Consider the following 17370-nt stretch of genomic DNA (forward strand, 5'->3'; position numbering starts at 1 on the left):
TAAAAGATTTCGTAACTTGGAGACCATTCTAAGACCTAACTCTTTTAAAACTCTACAAAGCCTCTCGTCAAGATAGGATCGTATGGTATTACAACAAAAGTTTGCTTATTTTCATCCTTTTGAAATGTGGTAGAGTTTTTAAGATTAACTTTAAACCTATGTCTTCTAATCAGCTTATCAATAATCTTATCGTCATAACCATTGACCCTAGCAATTGTTTTAATTGTTGCTTTTTCTTTATTAAATCTGCTATTACTTAGAGGAAAAGAGACCAAACGATGTACCAAGAAATGCATGCCAAACACAAATGCGGTGTGGCTTCAAAGGCTGTTTAGAAGCAAATGCATCTTAGGTGTGTGGATCGAAATTAAATAACAGGCGCGCGTTAAATACTGTCCGATACATTTGTGGAAAAACATTTGTGGCGCAACATTTGTATCTTAGGTGTGTGGCCTGCTTAAGATATCGAAGGAAAGTAGACCAAGTGAACAATCGAGATACAACTAGAAAGCTTAGCAGAGCTTTCAGTATTTTTTTTAAATTATTTATCTTCAACAGTTTAATCGCAAATTAACCTTAGTTGTAAAGTAATTTGTAGTTTAAGAGCCAATGTCCTAAGATTAAACTTTGTTAGATTACATACAATTGTTGGAAGTTTCTTCAGGATTGTGTTTGATTACCTAAAAGGCTCGTATCTTCTGTGATTATATATACAAAAATATAATTTCTTCCCTAAGTAACTTAAAAATTATGCCCATTTAATAGTTGGTCTCAGCAGATATTGGGTCCACCTTAAGGAGCTTATAGTGGATAACTTAATACACTTATAAAATCCACCTTAATTTTCAATATTTATTTCCTACCTAGCAGTGATCAATCCCCAACTTCCTCTAGCAGTGGGAATAAACTCAGGAGCACCAGCGACAGTCAGCTTGCTAATGCCCAAGTCAGCATAAGGAATCCCAGTGAAATTCCCCATAATATCAAGCAGCATTGGCCCATTTGTTGTTGCTACACTAATGTAGTTTTCTGCAATTTGAAACCGTTTAAATTAAACGGGGTTTTTGTTAAAAAAAAAAGTTCAATAATTACCTGCCCTCGGTCTAGTAAACACCGAAAACTCGAAACCGTTATTCAGATCCGCGTTCGAGAAACTCTTAAAGTTTTCACTGGCCATAAATGCGAACATGTGAGCGGACATGGTTGGGGAGGTTTCGAATACGGTTGTTACTATGTTGCTAAAAATTGGCATTTAAATATTCAAATATATATGTATTGTTTAACAGGAATCTAATCCTAATCACTAAGAAAATATAAGTAATAGGTAATATAAAATATGTGCAAGAAACAAAAAAATAAGAGCCATATCAACTCATACTCACATATAACCAAAATTAAATTCTTACATACAGGTTTATATTATACAAAAATGTTTATGTTTACTATTGTATTATATATTAGGTACCTAAAAAACCTAATTTCTGTATGTACCATAATAACTATAATACTAAGAGTTTAATAATAAAAACTAACTGGATAAATATTAAAATAAGATATAGTTTATAGTTAAGTTTTATTACTTGGAATCAAGAAAAACAATTCAGAATAACGTTAAAAACTTTTCGAAATTATGAGCAGTAAAAGTTCTTTTGTTGATACATTTCTTATTAAAAGCTTTTCTGTTACCTGTCATCCTTACTGCGGCAAAATGTTGTATATTTTTACACTAAGGTAGTGAAATGACCTAAGGTTTAGGTTGGTAGTACTATTGGGAACCTATAAGTTTCCTTCAATATTAAACCTGGTAGAGTAAGTATGACTAACATGTACACCTATTTTAGGGTTTTCATATATAAAAGAACAAACACTTAAAATATATAAAGATCGAATTGCCAGTATTCTTTCACTGTAAAGTAGGTATGTTGAAAACACTTTTTCCTTTCTAAAAATGATTTTTAAGAATGTAATTTTGGATTGTCTTTAAAGGTTTTAATTAATTTTCATAAGAACTTCCCCATACTTTTATAGCATATCTCAGTAAAGACTCTACAAGTGCTTTGTAAAAACATTCTTCGTTTAGAATTTCCCTAATCATATAAAATTTCCGAATTAATTTTTTAATGTTATTAGTTAATCTTAACTCATGTTGTTTCCACTCGATGATTACTCCTAAAAATTTAGTAAATTGTACATCCCTTATTTCATTCTCAAATCCATTTACCTGGATGCTATTGAAATTAGGACGATTGGCATTTGTTAGGGAGAAAGCTATGTAGTTGGTTTTGTCAACATTTAATGTAAGTTTGAAAGAGTCTAGCCAATTTTTTATTAATCTTAAACCTAAAGATGTTTTTTCACACACCTCTTCCCAAGTTTCACACATAAAAATGGCCACAGTATCGTCAGCGTAAGAAACCACCATACTATTTTCAAGTAAGATATCTGTTGATGAATTTATATCGACTAAAAAAAGTAATGGCCCAAGAACGGTACCCTGTGGTATTCATCAACACAACCCCTCTGACACCATAAATATTTAGGACATTAAGAAGGTTCCCATGAGGTACCGTGTCAAAAGCCTTCGCTAGATCAAGTTGCAAGGCACTTTTTACCTTTCTCGAGGTGTTTCATTATGGTTCTTGTGACCAGGAGTATAGCGTCCGAAGTACTAATACCTGTGCGGAATCCGAATTGGTTTCTAGATAAAATGTTATTATCAGACAAGAATTTAGAGAGTCGTTCTTTTAGGCATTTTTCAAAAATTTTGGCAAAATTTGTAATCACACTAATTGGACGAAAATTTGTAATTTTTGATCTTTCACCAGCTTTATAGACGGGAGTAACAACTGAGGTTTTAAAATATTCAGGGACAGTGCTCAATGTAAATATAGGATTGATTATATGTATTAATAGGTTTACAATAATATTTGACAATAATTTTTGTAAATGATGAGAAGACATATTAAAGAGATCGACATCCAGACTCAAATGGACCAAGTTAAACCAAGAGCATGCTCTGTATAAAGGCTCTTTCTTTGCTAATTTTCTGCTATATGTTTGTAAGTAAAACATATTTTGTCTTCTAGTATTAATGTAAGATACAACAAAGTGTAGAGCTGCTAATTCCGGGCAGTTTTTATGACCATTACATAATTTGAAAAAATGGTTTCCTGATGAAGGGAAAGCATATTGAATCGGCTGAGTAACAAGTGCTGATCGTATCCTTATTCGGGATAAACCCAGTTTTAAAAGCGATATGTTTCAGAAATTTACGTTAAACAGATTCAAGTCTAACAATGTGAACCAGAGTGGAGCCGCATAAAGTAATCGCGATTTTATTAGGGAATTAAATAAGATGATTCTACTTGATATTTTAGTGAAGTCTGATATAGCTCTTATAATAAAACCAAGAGTTTATTATAATATACTTATTATATATATATTAAGAAATTGGGTCTAAATGCTTACTTTTCGTTTGTCGTGGAGACTTCCTTGGTGTTGCTGACCCATGATGCGATGTTGGCACTGGAAATGTCAGTTAGCATGGTTAATTTTAGTGGGGCTTTATATTTTGGCTCGTCGAAGCATGGCATAAACGTTCTGGCATAACCTAGAAATTTAGTACCGGATTAATAGAGGTCATTATATCTTAGATCTTTAGAGACATATATAGGAAAATGGTCTTGCCAAAAGTGGATTAAGAAGAAGATTTTTGGCTAGACTCGACCATTTTCATTATTGTCTTTTAGATGAGTTACGATTGTTTGTTCTTCCAGACATTTAATTTTTTTTTGTATTTCCCGTCAACTAAGAAAAGAACCATGAAAATGGCTTTGATTATAAGTTGGAAACACTATTAACTGGAATTAAAACAACTTAAACTATAGGGAAAAAAACTTAACCACAAATGGCGAGAAAATATGCGATATAATGCTAAAAATATATATAGTATTAATAGTCTGATAATAATTTCTTCCAGGCATTTGAAGTCACTTCTTAAGATTCTTAGGTCAGTTTTTATGCCTTTCATATAAATCAAGCAATTTATTGTTTTTTTCTAACTGACTTTTTAAAGTCTTTCATCATTCCTTCCAGGGATTTGAAGAATTTCTTTTAAGGCAAATAAAATCAGTTTTCTCCTCTTTCAGATAGCTAAATTCAGTTTTCAAGGAATTTCTTATGTCTTTCTGATAGACTTTTCAAAGTCTTCGCAATTCGTTCTTTTTTTAATGAGAGTATATAGAGTCAGTTTTTTTTTTCTTAAACAGTTAAGGCCAGGCATTTGAAGTCACTTTTTAAGATTCTTAGGTCAGTTTTTATCCCTTTCATACAAATCAAGCAATTTCTTGTTTTTTTTCTGACTGACTTTTTAAAGCCTTTCATGATTTATTCCAGGCATTTGAGGTATTTTTTTAATGCAAATAAAATCAGTTTTCTCCTCTTTCAGATAGCTAAATTCAGTGTTCAATGAATTTCTTATTACTTTCTCATAAATTTTTCGAAGTCTTACATTATTCGTTCCAGAAGTAATTTTTTAATGAAAGTAAGTAATTTTCCAAAATTCCTATGGTCAGTTTACATCTCCTTTAAACAGGTAGTCACTTTTCAAATTTCCAATTCAGCCAATTTCTTATTTTTCAGGCAGTTTTCCGCATTTCAGTACTTCCTTCTTTCAATCACTCAAGGTCAGGCATTTAAAATAATTTTTCAATTAGACAGTTTAAGTCAGTGCTCAAGGGAATTCAAGTAATTTCTTTTCTTTCAGGAAGACTTCAAAGATTATTTATTCCAAGAATTTTTAAAGTCATTTTTCAAGGCAAAATAAGGTCAAGTTTCACCTTTTACAGACACTTAAGATGATTAATTTTGCCTATTTCAAGACAATTAAATGATTTCTTACTCTTTCTAGGCACTTAAAGTCATTTTTCCATATTGATAAAGTCGGTTTTCAGGCAGTTAAAGTAACTGCCAAGGCAATTCAAGGCATTTCTTTTCCATTCCAGGCATTGGAAGTCGTTTTTCAAGTCCAGTGTAATATATTTTTCTATTTTCAGGAAAATTAAATAATGCCTTACTCCTTTCAGTCTCCTAATGTAATTTTTTAAGGCAATCTTTCAGACTTTTCAGGCATTTGAAGATCTGAGTTTTGGTCTCTTTAGTTGCATTTCTTGAAAGTAATTTCTGCAGTCTGCAACTGCCTGATTAAATTAAAAAGGGTTTAAAGTAAATTATAAGGTTAAGACCATACCTCAACTCTATATCCACAGTATATGAATTATTGAAAGAAATTGTTAAAGATCGAGGAAAAAGGATAAAAAAGGTTCCTCTATAGGTTTTCTTCAAATTTTTCCTCCAAAAATAAAATAGTAAATAAATTTATTACAGGCATTTGAGATCAATTTACATTTTTTTTCAAGGCGTTTAATATACATGTAGATCTTGTTGTGTTAATTTTTTACTGTTTTCTAAGTTATTTTGTATTGATAAAAGTACGTAACTTTGATTTTATTCCACACATTTTTCATTTCTCTCTAGATTTTTATGCCATCATTTTAAATGTCTTTTAAGGTATTTATTATTAATTTTAAATTAATTCCAGGCCTTATTCAGCATTTTGCACTTTTTTTCGGACTTTTCAAGTGTTTAAAGTTTGATTTAAAACATTGTTTCAATAGAATCTTACGCATTTTATGCCATGATTTGGGAATTATTTTTGTATACCTCTTCTTCCTTTAAAATTTAGTTTGATTTTATTAAATGTTTTTGGGGTAATTTCTTATATTTTCCAGGCTTTTGATTTAACGTTATTTTATGTATGGAGCGTTATAATTTTTACGTTTTCCTCGCTTTTCAAATAATTTTTTATGTTATTCCAGGCATTTCACCTCATTTTTTAATTATATTCCTGGCGTTTTTCAAGACTGGAATAGGTTGAAAAATTACCATAAAAAACCTGGAAAAAACTTGAATAATATTTGAAATTCGTCGAAAAAATTATAAACTCTGGAATAAAATAAGAAACTACGTCAAATGTCTGAAATAATAATGAAAGGTATATCGAATGCCTGGAATAACATAAAAAATATTTTAAATGCCCGGAATACGTCGACATTTACACTTAAGACTCCGAAGCCTTTGTTTTTCTCGAATTACTTCATTTACAACTTTCAGGCATTTAATGTTTTGTTTATTGCTTTTAAAGGAATTAAAACATTTATTCACACTATTCAACTGCATAAAAAACATCTTTATCCAGGAAAATTAGAAAAAATAGCTGGCCACCTGCAAGGAATATAAAGAGAAAAGAGCTGAAATTGTCTGATAATAGAAATGAAATAAGTTCTAATCTGGAAAAAATACTAATTTGACTGCTTGTAAAAAATTATTGGATGCATGAAAAATTGATGAATACATGGGATATATTAAAAAAGTCTGGATAAAGTTAAAAATGGCTTTCGTTGGTAAAGAGAAAAAATGGCTGCCATTGGAAATGGGAATATAATGGCCTGGCCTATCTGGACAATTAAATAAGAATTTATATATAAAATTGACTACAAGTGATTGAAAAAAGGCAAAATTAGTGAAAAATACAAAAATATTTATTTAATATTTTAACTGTAACAAATTTACAATTGTTTATATGGGTAAGAAAATCTTTAACTACCTTCCTCTTGAAATAAGTTCAATAGACTGTCCTGTTAGATTTAAGAAACCTTAAAAAAATTTTGGTCTATCTTGGACAAACATTTTAATGTAACTATCTGGAATTAATAGTCTACTTCTCTTTTATATAATTGGTTTGTGTCTTATAAATGAAGTTTTATTTTTTATGTGTTTTAATGTTGTTGAATTTTTAATGTATTTTATATTCCCCTTTTTATAATCAACTACTCTCTGTACTCTGTGATAATAAACCTAGTTTTTGGAATTTGAACATGCAATTTTTGATCTTTTCCAGTTAGTCATAGTGATTATATTTTAGACAGTTAATGATTTGTTATATTTTCGAGACAGTTGAAATCAGTTTCCACCACTTGTACAAAATTAAAAAAAGGTCTATTTTAGGTCCTTACCGGGTTCCAACTGCGTATTAACCGTATACGTCCAATCAGATTCATTGTAAACAGTCACGTACGCCGAATTATAAATTCCGGTAAACCTGGGGGTAAAGGTGAGTGTAAGTTTCTGGTTAGTCCCTAAAACCAATAAAATGTCGTAACCTCTTAATTTCAAATATTATATCATCTTTAACCATTAATAAATTGTGGGCATTCAATTAAAACCCAACCGATCCCTAACGACGCAAGACCACAAGACATATTATCGTTCCACAATATGGTGCTCTCATTTATTTCATCCCAAGGGTTGGCCATATTTAAGTATAACCTATTGGTGCCATTTCCATATTGATCGTCTACGTCAAGCGTTATTACCAACTAAAATAATAATTGAAGAGGAAGCAGTACTATTAAAATTGCATAAAATTAACTTACCACCCCTGTCATATATTGATCGTTTCCAGCGACGTACACTCCCAATGTGAGGTCATAAAACGATGGTCTGGCTGTATTTGGTAGAACGAAACCGTTTGTAGCACGCAGCTTTTGGTCCATTGGGCTCCATAATTCGAATTCTGGACCGAAATAGGCGAAAGTTCTATGGCTTACTAGCAAGAATGCTAGGAGGATAGTTTTGTGGATTTGCATGCCTAGAGATCAGAAAAGAGAATATCTAAGTCTGAAGAATTATATTTTTTTTTGTATTGGGTTAATTGCGAAAAAGAAAAATCCCAAACTTTGGAGGTCGATATCTCGGCTTCTATGGGCACTATCAAGAAAATTTCAACGGTTTTGACTTAGCTTCGTTGTTCTGAATCCAACGAGACCATCCGGAAGGTAGCTCTCATATTAGCCGAGATCTCGCATTTTTAGGGCTCATTTTTTGGCTCAAAAACGAGGTCAGAAAATGACTTTTTTCCGAATTTTTAAAGTGCTCCAAACACTTTGAACAACTCCAAAAAATAATGGTTGTTCATTTGACAACATGATTTTTCAACGGTTAAGGTAAGTTTATGAGATACATGTTTTATTTTTTCTTTTATACTTGAAAAGCCAATCGCAATCTAAATATAATTTTGAAATCAAAATACTGCACTAAAAACTTAATATAAGCTGTTTGCCCACGATATTAATAATTTTTGTTGTTAGACTTTCTTTCAAATAATATAAAGTCCTTTCTTGTCTGTTCATGGGTTATATATTATGATATTTATACATGAATAACATTTTATCTAAAGTTATAACTTTATGTATGAAATGTTACAGTTTCGAAGATTTAAGATCACATTATTCAAAAAAAAATATAATAAAAATAATAATAATGGTAAATGAGTTACAACATGCAATTTGTTTTAATTAAAAATAAAACCCTTTAAACATCTACATAGTAAAATGTCTTTAAAGTGGATGCAGAGAATAATTAATAGATCAAACGAACTTACCTGTGAGTGTGTTTGATCTAAATTTTTCTCTGCTTCGACTTCAAAGTCAAAAAAAAGAGTATCATCAGCGTATAATCTTATTTTGTCTTTTAACTTTAGATTTGAAACAGAGTTCATATAAACAAGGAACATGGTTGGTACTAAGATTGAGCCCTGTGGCACACCACCTGCGACATTTAAAGTAGAAGTACAAGTATTATTAATAAAAACAAATAACTTTCGATTTAGTAGATAACCATTTATGACACGATCCACGTCTGTCAAGAAGCTGCTTCTTAATCAATAAAATATCATGATCAACCGCATCAAATGCCTTTCGCAAATCAAGACACACTACCACTGCTCTTTTTTACAATTTGAATTGTAAAACAGATATTAAATCAATTGCAGCGGAAGTTCGGTCTTTAGTCAATTTCTCACCAAATTTCACTAACTTATCATTTACAGCTCTTTCAAATATTTTAGGTATTACCGGTATAAACACTGAGGTTGCGCGATAATTGTCTACTGAGTCTTTGACATCACCTTTATACAGGGTGTTTGGAAGGTGAGTAGCCAAACGGAAATGGTGAATAGATGAGGTTACTGGCTATTTAAAAAGCATAGTATTTTTATTTTAAAGACTAATGTTGTCTCATTCAGATTTAGGTTATAACTGAGAAAAATATTTAAAGAGAAACTAATAAAGGAGTAACAAACTTGCTCAAATCAATAGAAAAAAAATGTTACGTCAACTTTACAATGGAAAAATAATAATAAAAAAAGTTGTGTGGTTTTAAAATGTGTTAAAAAACTTCTCTAGTTAATAGTCTTTCTAACGATGTGCCCCATCTAACAAAAATAATTAGGTAAATTACGAAAAACAATTAAGTTTGTCTTCAAGGACGCATGAACCAATTTCTTGAAAGCAACCTAATTGAGCAGCAAACTTATGTCTCTTTCTAACACTGCTAAATCTGTTGCGCTTTCTCTCTTTCACCGTTCTAAAACAGCTAAATCTATTGTGCCCTTTCATTTCCATGACCCTTTCCTTTACAGGTTGATTAAAAAAAAACATATTTTTACTTCAAATCGTTTGTTTATAAGTGTGGCTCAAATTGATGGCCATTATTTCTAATACACGCGTAACACCGCTTTCTTATTTCTCTTGTGGTATACTGTAATGTTAGTTCCCGTCTCATTATTACAAAAGCGTCATTAATGTTTCCTATCAATTGTTGTCCCTTGTAATTAAAAATAGTAAAAATCAAGCGGCGTCAAGTCCGGTGATCTTGCAGGCCATGGGATAGGGCCTCTGTCAATCCAAGTATTGGGAAATGCATTGTCTAGGTGCTCCCGGATCGCAAATCTCCATTGCGCTGGGCACCCATCGTGTCGGAACGTCATTTGTTCTTCATTGAGCAAATTTGGAACCCCGTTCAAGAGTTCGGACAGATCATTTAATAAAAAATGTAGATAATTATCCCCATTCAAATTATCCGGTAAATAATGTGGACCAATAAGGGTATTACCAATTAGGCCTGCCCAAACGTTTACTGAGAATTTCCTTTGAAAGGACACGACTTTCTTCTTTTGGGGCCCAATAATGCAAATTATGAAAGTTGGTAATTCCCTCCCTTGAAAACTCGGATTCATCTGTCCACAGTATGTTTTTCAAGAAATCGCGGTTATCCACGTGTAGCAGGAGGCGGCAAAACTGAATGCGTCTTTGGTAGTCGTTTTCTTCAAGATCTTGCACAGGAGTGTAATGAAAGGGATGCTTTCCGTTGGCATGAAGAACAGACCAGACCTTCCATACACTTAGGTTTAGACGGCGATTTAGACTACCAGTTTCTCTTAAGTGTCTAAAGGTCGTTTCAAAAGTATGACGATTAGGTTGGCGTCTATTGGGAAAACGCTCTTGGTAAATTCTTTTTGCTTCTCGTCCATTTCCATCAGGTCTACCATATGCCATTAGGATATCGGCGTACTCCTCGTTTGTAAAGGCACCAGCCATAGTAGGCAACAGTAACAATAAAACAAAGTTAACGAAAATGAACAACAAAAACAATATTCGTAGAGCGGAGTTAAAAATACGTGTAAGTAGCGGAGAAAGACAAGTCTCGAATAAATAATACTCGTTTTATGGTAACAGTTTAAGGTAGCGGGGCACAAAGGGAGTGTCACCTCACCTATTCACCATTTCCGTTTGGCTACTCACCTTCCAAACACCCTGTATAAAGTGCTCACCTTTGCGATTTTAATATAGCCATACCGTTCCAACTCTTTGTGCTTATTTTGAAGGAATGTGCTTTCTAGATATTGATGTTTTCTTTTAAAAATAATCCCTTTTTTTATTGCATTACGAATTATACTCTCGGGATCATTAAACCATAGTTTGTTCTTTCTAAAAAGCTTTTCAGTTTTCTTGGAACTAGGTTGTATTAGATGTGAAAGATTGAATAATTGAATTATAGTTTTCACTACAACTCAATCGTGATCATACAGTACTTACAGTAGTTACCTGTATCTTTTTATAATAAGAATAATTTTTTTTAGCTTCTATCCATGGTAACTCAAGAACCCTTCCAGGTATTTTTATAAAATTTTCACTGGAACTTAAATCAGTTCTAATTATACTCTTCCATACATTAAAGACAGTGACTTATGCACCAAGGAATTTGTCACAACATGATGTATAAGTATGAAAGAGTTGCTCGTAGATAGAGGGTCATTAGAAAACATTCATTGCCCAAACAAACTTCCTTGAAAAAGCATGTGTCTCATACCTACTAGTTAATTGGTACTGAGTATATTTCCTTAGATTTTACAGTTCTTCATCAAGCATATACGGTATGCAGTACCATTTCTCTAGTTCCAGAGGGGTTATAGATAACAGCAAAATATTTTTGGATACTGGGCTCATAAATACTTTAGTATGCAAGGTCATACCTTTTTATATCTTTAATAGGGCCTTTTAAATAAATTGCACATCCTCCACTCCTTTGTTGTTTACTTACGAAAGCAGCATTGAAACCGGGTACACCGTAATAGTGTTGCTCAGCTACCTGTAGCTAGGATTCTGTCACCATTATCATAGATATATCCGCACTAAACTCTCTAGAGCTGATATAGAGAACGTTTAGCTTTTCAACGCATATATCACGGTTAAATTCTCAGACGTCCTTTTAAATTTAAGCCATTCTGGACGAAGGGAATAAATATTTAGGATGAATTATTCAAAATGTCATTATCACTTGATATAGAGGCCATTCTTTCAGAGAGGTGTTATGAACATTTAAATTCTATAACTTTTGAAGTGTCACTTTTTTTACAAGGAACTCGATTATTCTTGCACCATACATACTTATAGCCTTGTCTTTTCAGATCCTTTGTCTAACCAACTAAATATCTAACATCCTTGAGCAAATCTTCATTTGTGATTGTCATTTCAGTGACTTTGATTCCAGTTTATCTTTGTTCTTTGTAGCACTAATTATTTCATCCTTTATTTCTTTTGCCCTAAAAAAAAGATAGGAGTATATGCTTATTTGGAACGTTGTTGGGAATTTTCTTCAGGGTAAAAGCATTTCAGGCACTTCAACATTTAATTCTTGAAATATCTTCTTTATATCTGGAATTTCATCTCGAGGCTTTCTCGGACCCATCATTTCGTTATTATCTATTATATCTTAAGTCTTTTATTTGAGACTTAAGTTTATCATGTTCTTTTATCTCCTTTTTTTTTACTTAAATGCTTGCCTTTCTTGATAATTTAAGTTAAAAGTTTTTGTATTTTCTCCATTGTATTACAGCTAAATATTATTGATTCTTTCAAACCTTGATAGCTTGACAACTTGATTTTGATTTCGTATTGACACAGAACTTCGCTTTTCATTACTTTGCTTTTTGTGTGTAGGTTATTTATCTTCAGAAAAGGATGAATCTAATTCTCGTGATCATCGCTTTTTATATCCCTAATCATCGATTTTTATATCACTATCTAGATAGAAGTGCCGAAATAAAATCAGGAAAATCATAATGTTACATGCTTGAGGATTCTGGATTTTACCAAGGCATTTGACACTGTAGGTCATAATATGCTTCTCTGCTTTTTTCTCTTGCTTGTGTCTACTTTTCTTATTCCCAAAAATCGTGTTCACTGCGTCTTGTTACGTAATCACGATTTAAATAAGAAATCCGTTTTTTTACTGGAGAGCAAATGAGTTCCATGCAATGCAATATTTTAAATTATTACATTACGCTGACGATTCACAACCCAATATGTAATTTTCCTTGCTTGATTTAAGACAATTTTAACAAAACGACTATGCAATAGCTTATAATATCAAGTTAAGTAGTGTTCACTTATGTTATGTGGAATAAACAAAAATTTTATTGTCCAAATTTTTAGGATTTATATACATAAATCAACAGCCAATATGTATAGTCCCAGAGGCAAAACATTAGGGTAAAGTCCAGTTCAGAGATCTATTAGAATCTTTGATGTGCCGCGAATAGTCCATGTGCCGGTGTTGCTTGTATTTTCACGTGGCATGCATAATATTTAAATCGAAAAATGTTGTGTGGAAAGAGTCATAAAGTAATATTTTAAGCGATATTTAATCATTCTGTTAAATAAATAAATGTTTTAAATTTTTTTTTAATAATGTACCGTAAAACGGGGCTACTTTGGCACACGGGGTAACTTTGGCAGAGCGTGCGCGCCTCTGTTTATATTAGGCTTGTTTGTCTAGTTTTAATATAGTCCGAGAGTTGTTCAGACAGGTCGGTATGTTCCGCGGCGCGAAATATGGTGCGAAATTATAGTAGGTTGCCTGGATCGAGGCCCTATAAAAACTACACGGAACAAAATTTAGCGAATGCATTGCAAGCTGTTAGGGAAGGGAGGATGTCACAAGTACGAGCTTCCAAAACATGGAAAATACCTAGAGGCACTCTTCAGAATAAGCTGTTTGCGAAACATGAGGGTCGTGTAGGTGACCCCACCATCCTTACCCAACAGGAGGAGAGGCTAATTTCAGAGACCATCAACCAGGTAGCAGATTGGGGTGTTCCCGTTACTGTGAGTGACGCCAGAGAAATCGTGCAAAAATATGTTACAAAACAAGGCAGAAATATTCCTGGATGGCCCAACAATAGACCAGGATCCGACTTTATTGAAAAATTTATTACCAGAAATAATATTAGCATTCGATGGCGTGCACGTGCTTTGGTTGGGCGCGCCGATATAATGGAGTTTTTCGATAACATTAAACCTGTTCTGGAGTCCATTTCTGCGAAACAAGTGTTTAACTATGATGAGACTAATTTTACAGACGATCCCGGGGCCAAAAAAGTTTTAGTTCGTAGGGGTACTAAAAGGGTTGAAACGGTTCAAGAACATTCGCGTTCAGCAATAAGTGTAATGGTCTGCGGAAGCGCAAATGGAATCCTACTACCACCAATGGTAGTCTATAAAGCAAACAACATTTACGAAAATTGGACTGTTGGTGGCCCTCTATAGGGGCAGTTTATGATAACAGCAGCAGTGGAGGGTTCGATATGAATCTCTTTGAGGTATGGTTTTCTAAACTGTTGCTGCCCCACGTCAAAGAAAATTGTAATGGTGAATCAGTTGTTCTTTTAGGTGATAACCTAGCCTCACATTTTTCTCCAACCGTGGTAAAGGCTGCTAAAGAAAATAATATTTATATGGCTCCTTTACCCCCCAATTCAACTTACCTTATGCAGCCTTTGGACGTGGCTTTCTTTGCTCCCATGAAAAAGAAATGGAGGGCTATTTTAGACGATTGGAGAAAGACCAGTCGCGTAAAAGGCACTCTGCTCAAGAACACTTTCCGAATCTTCTGGATCGCTTATGGAGATCTCTACAGGAAAGAGTAGAAGACAATTTAAAATCCGGATTTCGTGCTACCGGAATTTGTCCATATGATCCGCAGCAGCCTTTATCCAAATTTCAAAAACTCCAATTGATGCATCTACGAGTGATATTTTGAATGATAGTTTATTAGAGTTTCTTCAGGCGACACGTGGACAATCAAGCACTAACCCTAAACGAAAGCGGGGACGAAAAATTATTCCCGGCAAATAAGTCGATTGTGAAGAAACTAAAGAGGAGCAAGACAAAAAAAATAATTGAAAATGAAAATAATGACAAAAAGAAGATTGCGGGAAAAGGGAAAGGCAAAGGAAAAGCAAAAATTTTTAAAAAATCGACATTAAAAGATGTCAGTCTACCATCATCCTCAAGTACCCACAATGAAAACGAATGCGAAATTTGTGCTGCTTATTGGTCTGGTTATACTGGACCAGACTGGATTCCATGCAATTGTTGTTTTAAATGGATCTGTGGTATTTGTAACGAGGGATCCAAAGAAAAATATTTTACCTGTGAGGCATGTGAAGATGATTAGTATTTATGTTATTTTGATTTAGTTCCTTTCTTTTACTGTGCCAAATATTAGAAATTTTTTTTTGTTAGTTTTTAAGTGTTTTGTTTAAGAATATAGAAATTTCATTAAAAATATTGAATGTTTTATTTAAAAACTAAAAAAAAAATCCTAATTTGGTGCCAAAGTAACCCCAGGATGGGCCTACATTATGTTTATTCACATTTCCGTTTGGGTGCTAATGTAACCCCAAACACGGGGCTACTTTGGCACCCATCTTTTTAATTTTGTTTTTCGAAAACGGTTTATTGTAAAAACCCTATTTTAAGGCAGGTGGTCTCACATGACAATACGGTCAAGTATGACCCGTATTGTTACTCTTGATTTTTTTCAAGTTGATTCGATTATAAATGCAGCGCCTAAAATCAAAAATGCCTCAAAACATGCACAAAGTAGCCCCGTTTTACGGTATACATTTGATTCGTAAAATTTCGACTACATACGCCCACGTACTATTTTGTTAGACGTCTGATCTCAGTCACAGTCACTCAAGCGTGAAACGTTGCACAGGTCCGGCCTTAAAATTTCTTTGTATTTAAAATTTTATTATTCGGGATTTTTGGGTTTACTCTTATAAAGTTAGCAATTCAGGATAGTTGATAGCAAGATAATATTTAAGTAGGAATCGCCAGAACGCAGTTGTTTTATCTTTATTTAAGAGACTGGCTAAAAAGAGGTGAGAAGTCTGTGAGTGCTGGGAGTGTTTGAAATGTTTTGTAAAACGCTTGGATTTTAGTCCGCGGTCAATTTTTTAATATTATTTTCTTTCTAAAAAAGGACATTTTCGAAAGAAAAATTAAAAATAGTGTAAAACATTGGGTTTTACGTATATTTAAAATATAAATTATATAAAATTTTGCCATTTAAACATGTATATCATGCGACAATAAATACGACATAGGCGCACGGACTATTTAGTGCCGCATCTGCGACACATCAAAGATTCTAATAGATCTTTGAACTGGACTTATCTTCTGAATAATATATTAAGGGCAAATTTGAATAGAGTATTCTGCGACTAAAATAAATTTATTCTCTTAAAAAACACTTATCGTCTAACTTAAGTACTTTTTATGTAACATATAGATATTGTTTACCACAAGTGACATAGAAAAAAAAAGTCGAAAAATTCAGTTTCCACATACATTTTCGTGTATTTCAAAATAAGGAACCATTACCCTACTGGCCAAAAATAATTGAACCTTACCTGGAGAGTTTTGTTTTCTAGGCACCTATCACCAGACTGAAGTAGTTTCACATATTTCGTAACATAAATCATTAAAATTATAATGTTATCTGAATAAATTATTATTGATAAAAAAACATGATTAGAACACTTAATCAATCTACTGAAATATTTTTTTTTACTTGAACGAAAAAACAAATTTATTTACTTAAGACAGCTTTATTATATAAAAACGATACAGTTGGCAGTTTAATTATATAACCTTAAACATAAGATACAATTAACCTAAAACAGTCATTTCAATGATACATAGAAATTAAAATACTATAAAATCAATTGACAATAATAAGTAGGATAATACAAAAATAAATTATATTTTAACTTAAACATTAAATTTTCACATAAAAAGTAACATCTTAACTTACATAGCTTCAACCCTCTTCTTCAAACCACTCAGCTCCCTCACAAGATCTTCAGGTAGATCCTGGCCCACTTGCTCCTTAAAATATTTCTCTATAGCAAACACCTCTTCCAACCAAAAGTTCTTTGACAATCCAAACAGCTGTTGCATGTCAACCTTCTCACTTAATCCCTCCAAGTTGATCCCTCCTCGCTTAGGCACCAATCCAATAGGAGTTTCCTCGGCACAGTCCTCGTTATCCAGCCTTTTAAGGATCCAATCCAGAACTCGTGCGTTCTCCCCGAATCCAGGCCATAAGAATTTACCCTCGCTGGACTTTCTGAACCAGTTCACGTGGAAGATTTTAGGGAGGTTCGATGATTTGTTGGACATGGACAGCCAGTGTTGGAGATAATGTCCGAAGTTGTAACCGAAGAAGGGACGCATAGCGAACGGATCGTGCATTATTATTTTACCCTGAAATTTTAAAAAAATATATAAAAATTTACAAGGAATTGTTTGATATTTATGCAGTTTATTCATCTTAATTTCTTGGCATGAATGTCTAGTTTTAAAAAAAAGGTACGCCAGTGAACACTTTGTGCCCGCCCATTATAGTATAAACGGTGATCCGTGGACCAATCAGGATGAGGGAGAGGCGGGGTCGACATAGGCGTGCCAAGTTTTAATAAGTTTATCTTTTAATTTATTGATACTTTCCTCATCACTCCAACTTACAAGAATCACGTTACCCATTTGCAGAAACCCATTTATATTTATCTTTTCTAATCAATACCAAATATTCCAATAACTAATTTCCTCAGGATTTCGA

General features: G+C 33.0%; 2 protein-coding genes across 3 annotated transcripts in view; both read right to left on the reverse strand.

Moving 5' to 3' along the window:
• The window catches only part of LOC126736668 (aminopeptidase N-like), a 24718-nt gene extending 8442 nt beyond the window's left edge, over window positions 1-16276 (reverse strand). Inside the window, exons 1-7 of the mRNA XM_050441141.1 lie at window positions 16160-16276; window positions 7494-7708; window positions 7253-7436; window positions 7074-7196; window positions 3469-3610; window positions 1093-1238; window positions 864-1029 (exon numbers count right to left, since the gene is read on the reverse strand). Coding sequence (XP_050297098.1) covers window positions 864-1029; window positions 1093-1238; window positions 3469-3610; window positions 7074-7196; window positions 7253-7436; window positions 7494-7706 — 974 coding nt within the window. The 5' untranslated portion in view covers window positions 7707-7708; window positions 16160-16276. The remainder of the gene's footprint in view (window positions 1-863; window positions 1030-1092; window positions 1239-3468; window positions 3611-7073; window positions 7197-7252; window positions 7437-7493; window positions 7709-16159) is intronic.
• Window positions 16277-16337: 61 nt separating this feature from the next.
• Window positions 16338-17370, reverse strand: part of LOC126736670 (phosphoenolpyruvate carboxykinase [GTP]-like) — a 30372-nt gene continuing 29339 nt past the window's right edge. For both annotated transcript variants that reach the window (XM_050441150.1, XM_050441149.1), the window contains one exon: window positions 16338-17015. In XM_050441150.1, coding sequence (XP_050297107.1) covers window positions 16560-17015 — 456 coding nt within the window. In that variant the 3' untranslated portion in view covers window positions 16338-16559. The remainder of the gene's footprint in view (window positions 17016-17370) is intronic.

The sequence above is a fragment of the Anthonomus grandis genome, chromosome 5 (assembly GCF_022605725.1).
Source record: "Anthonomus grandis grandis chromosome 5, icAntGran1.3, whole genome shotgun sequence".
NCBI classification, from domain to species: Eukaryota; Metazoa; Arthropoda; class Insecta; order Coleoptera; family Curculionidae; genus Anthonomus; species Anthonomus grandis.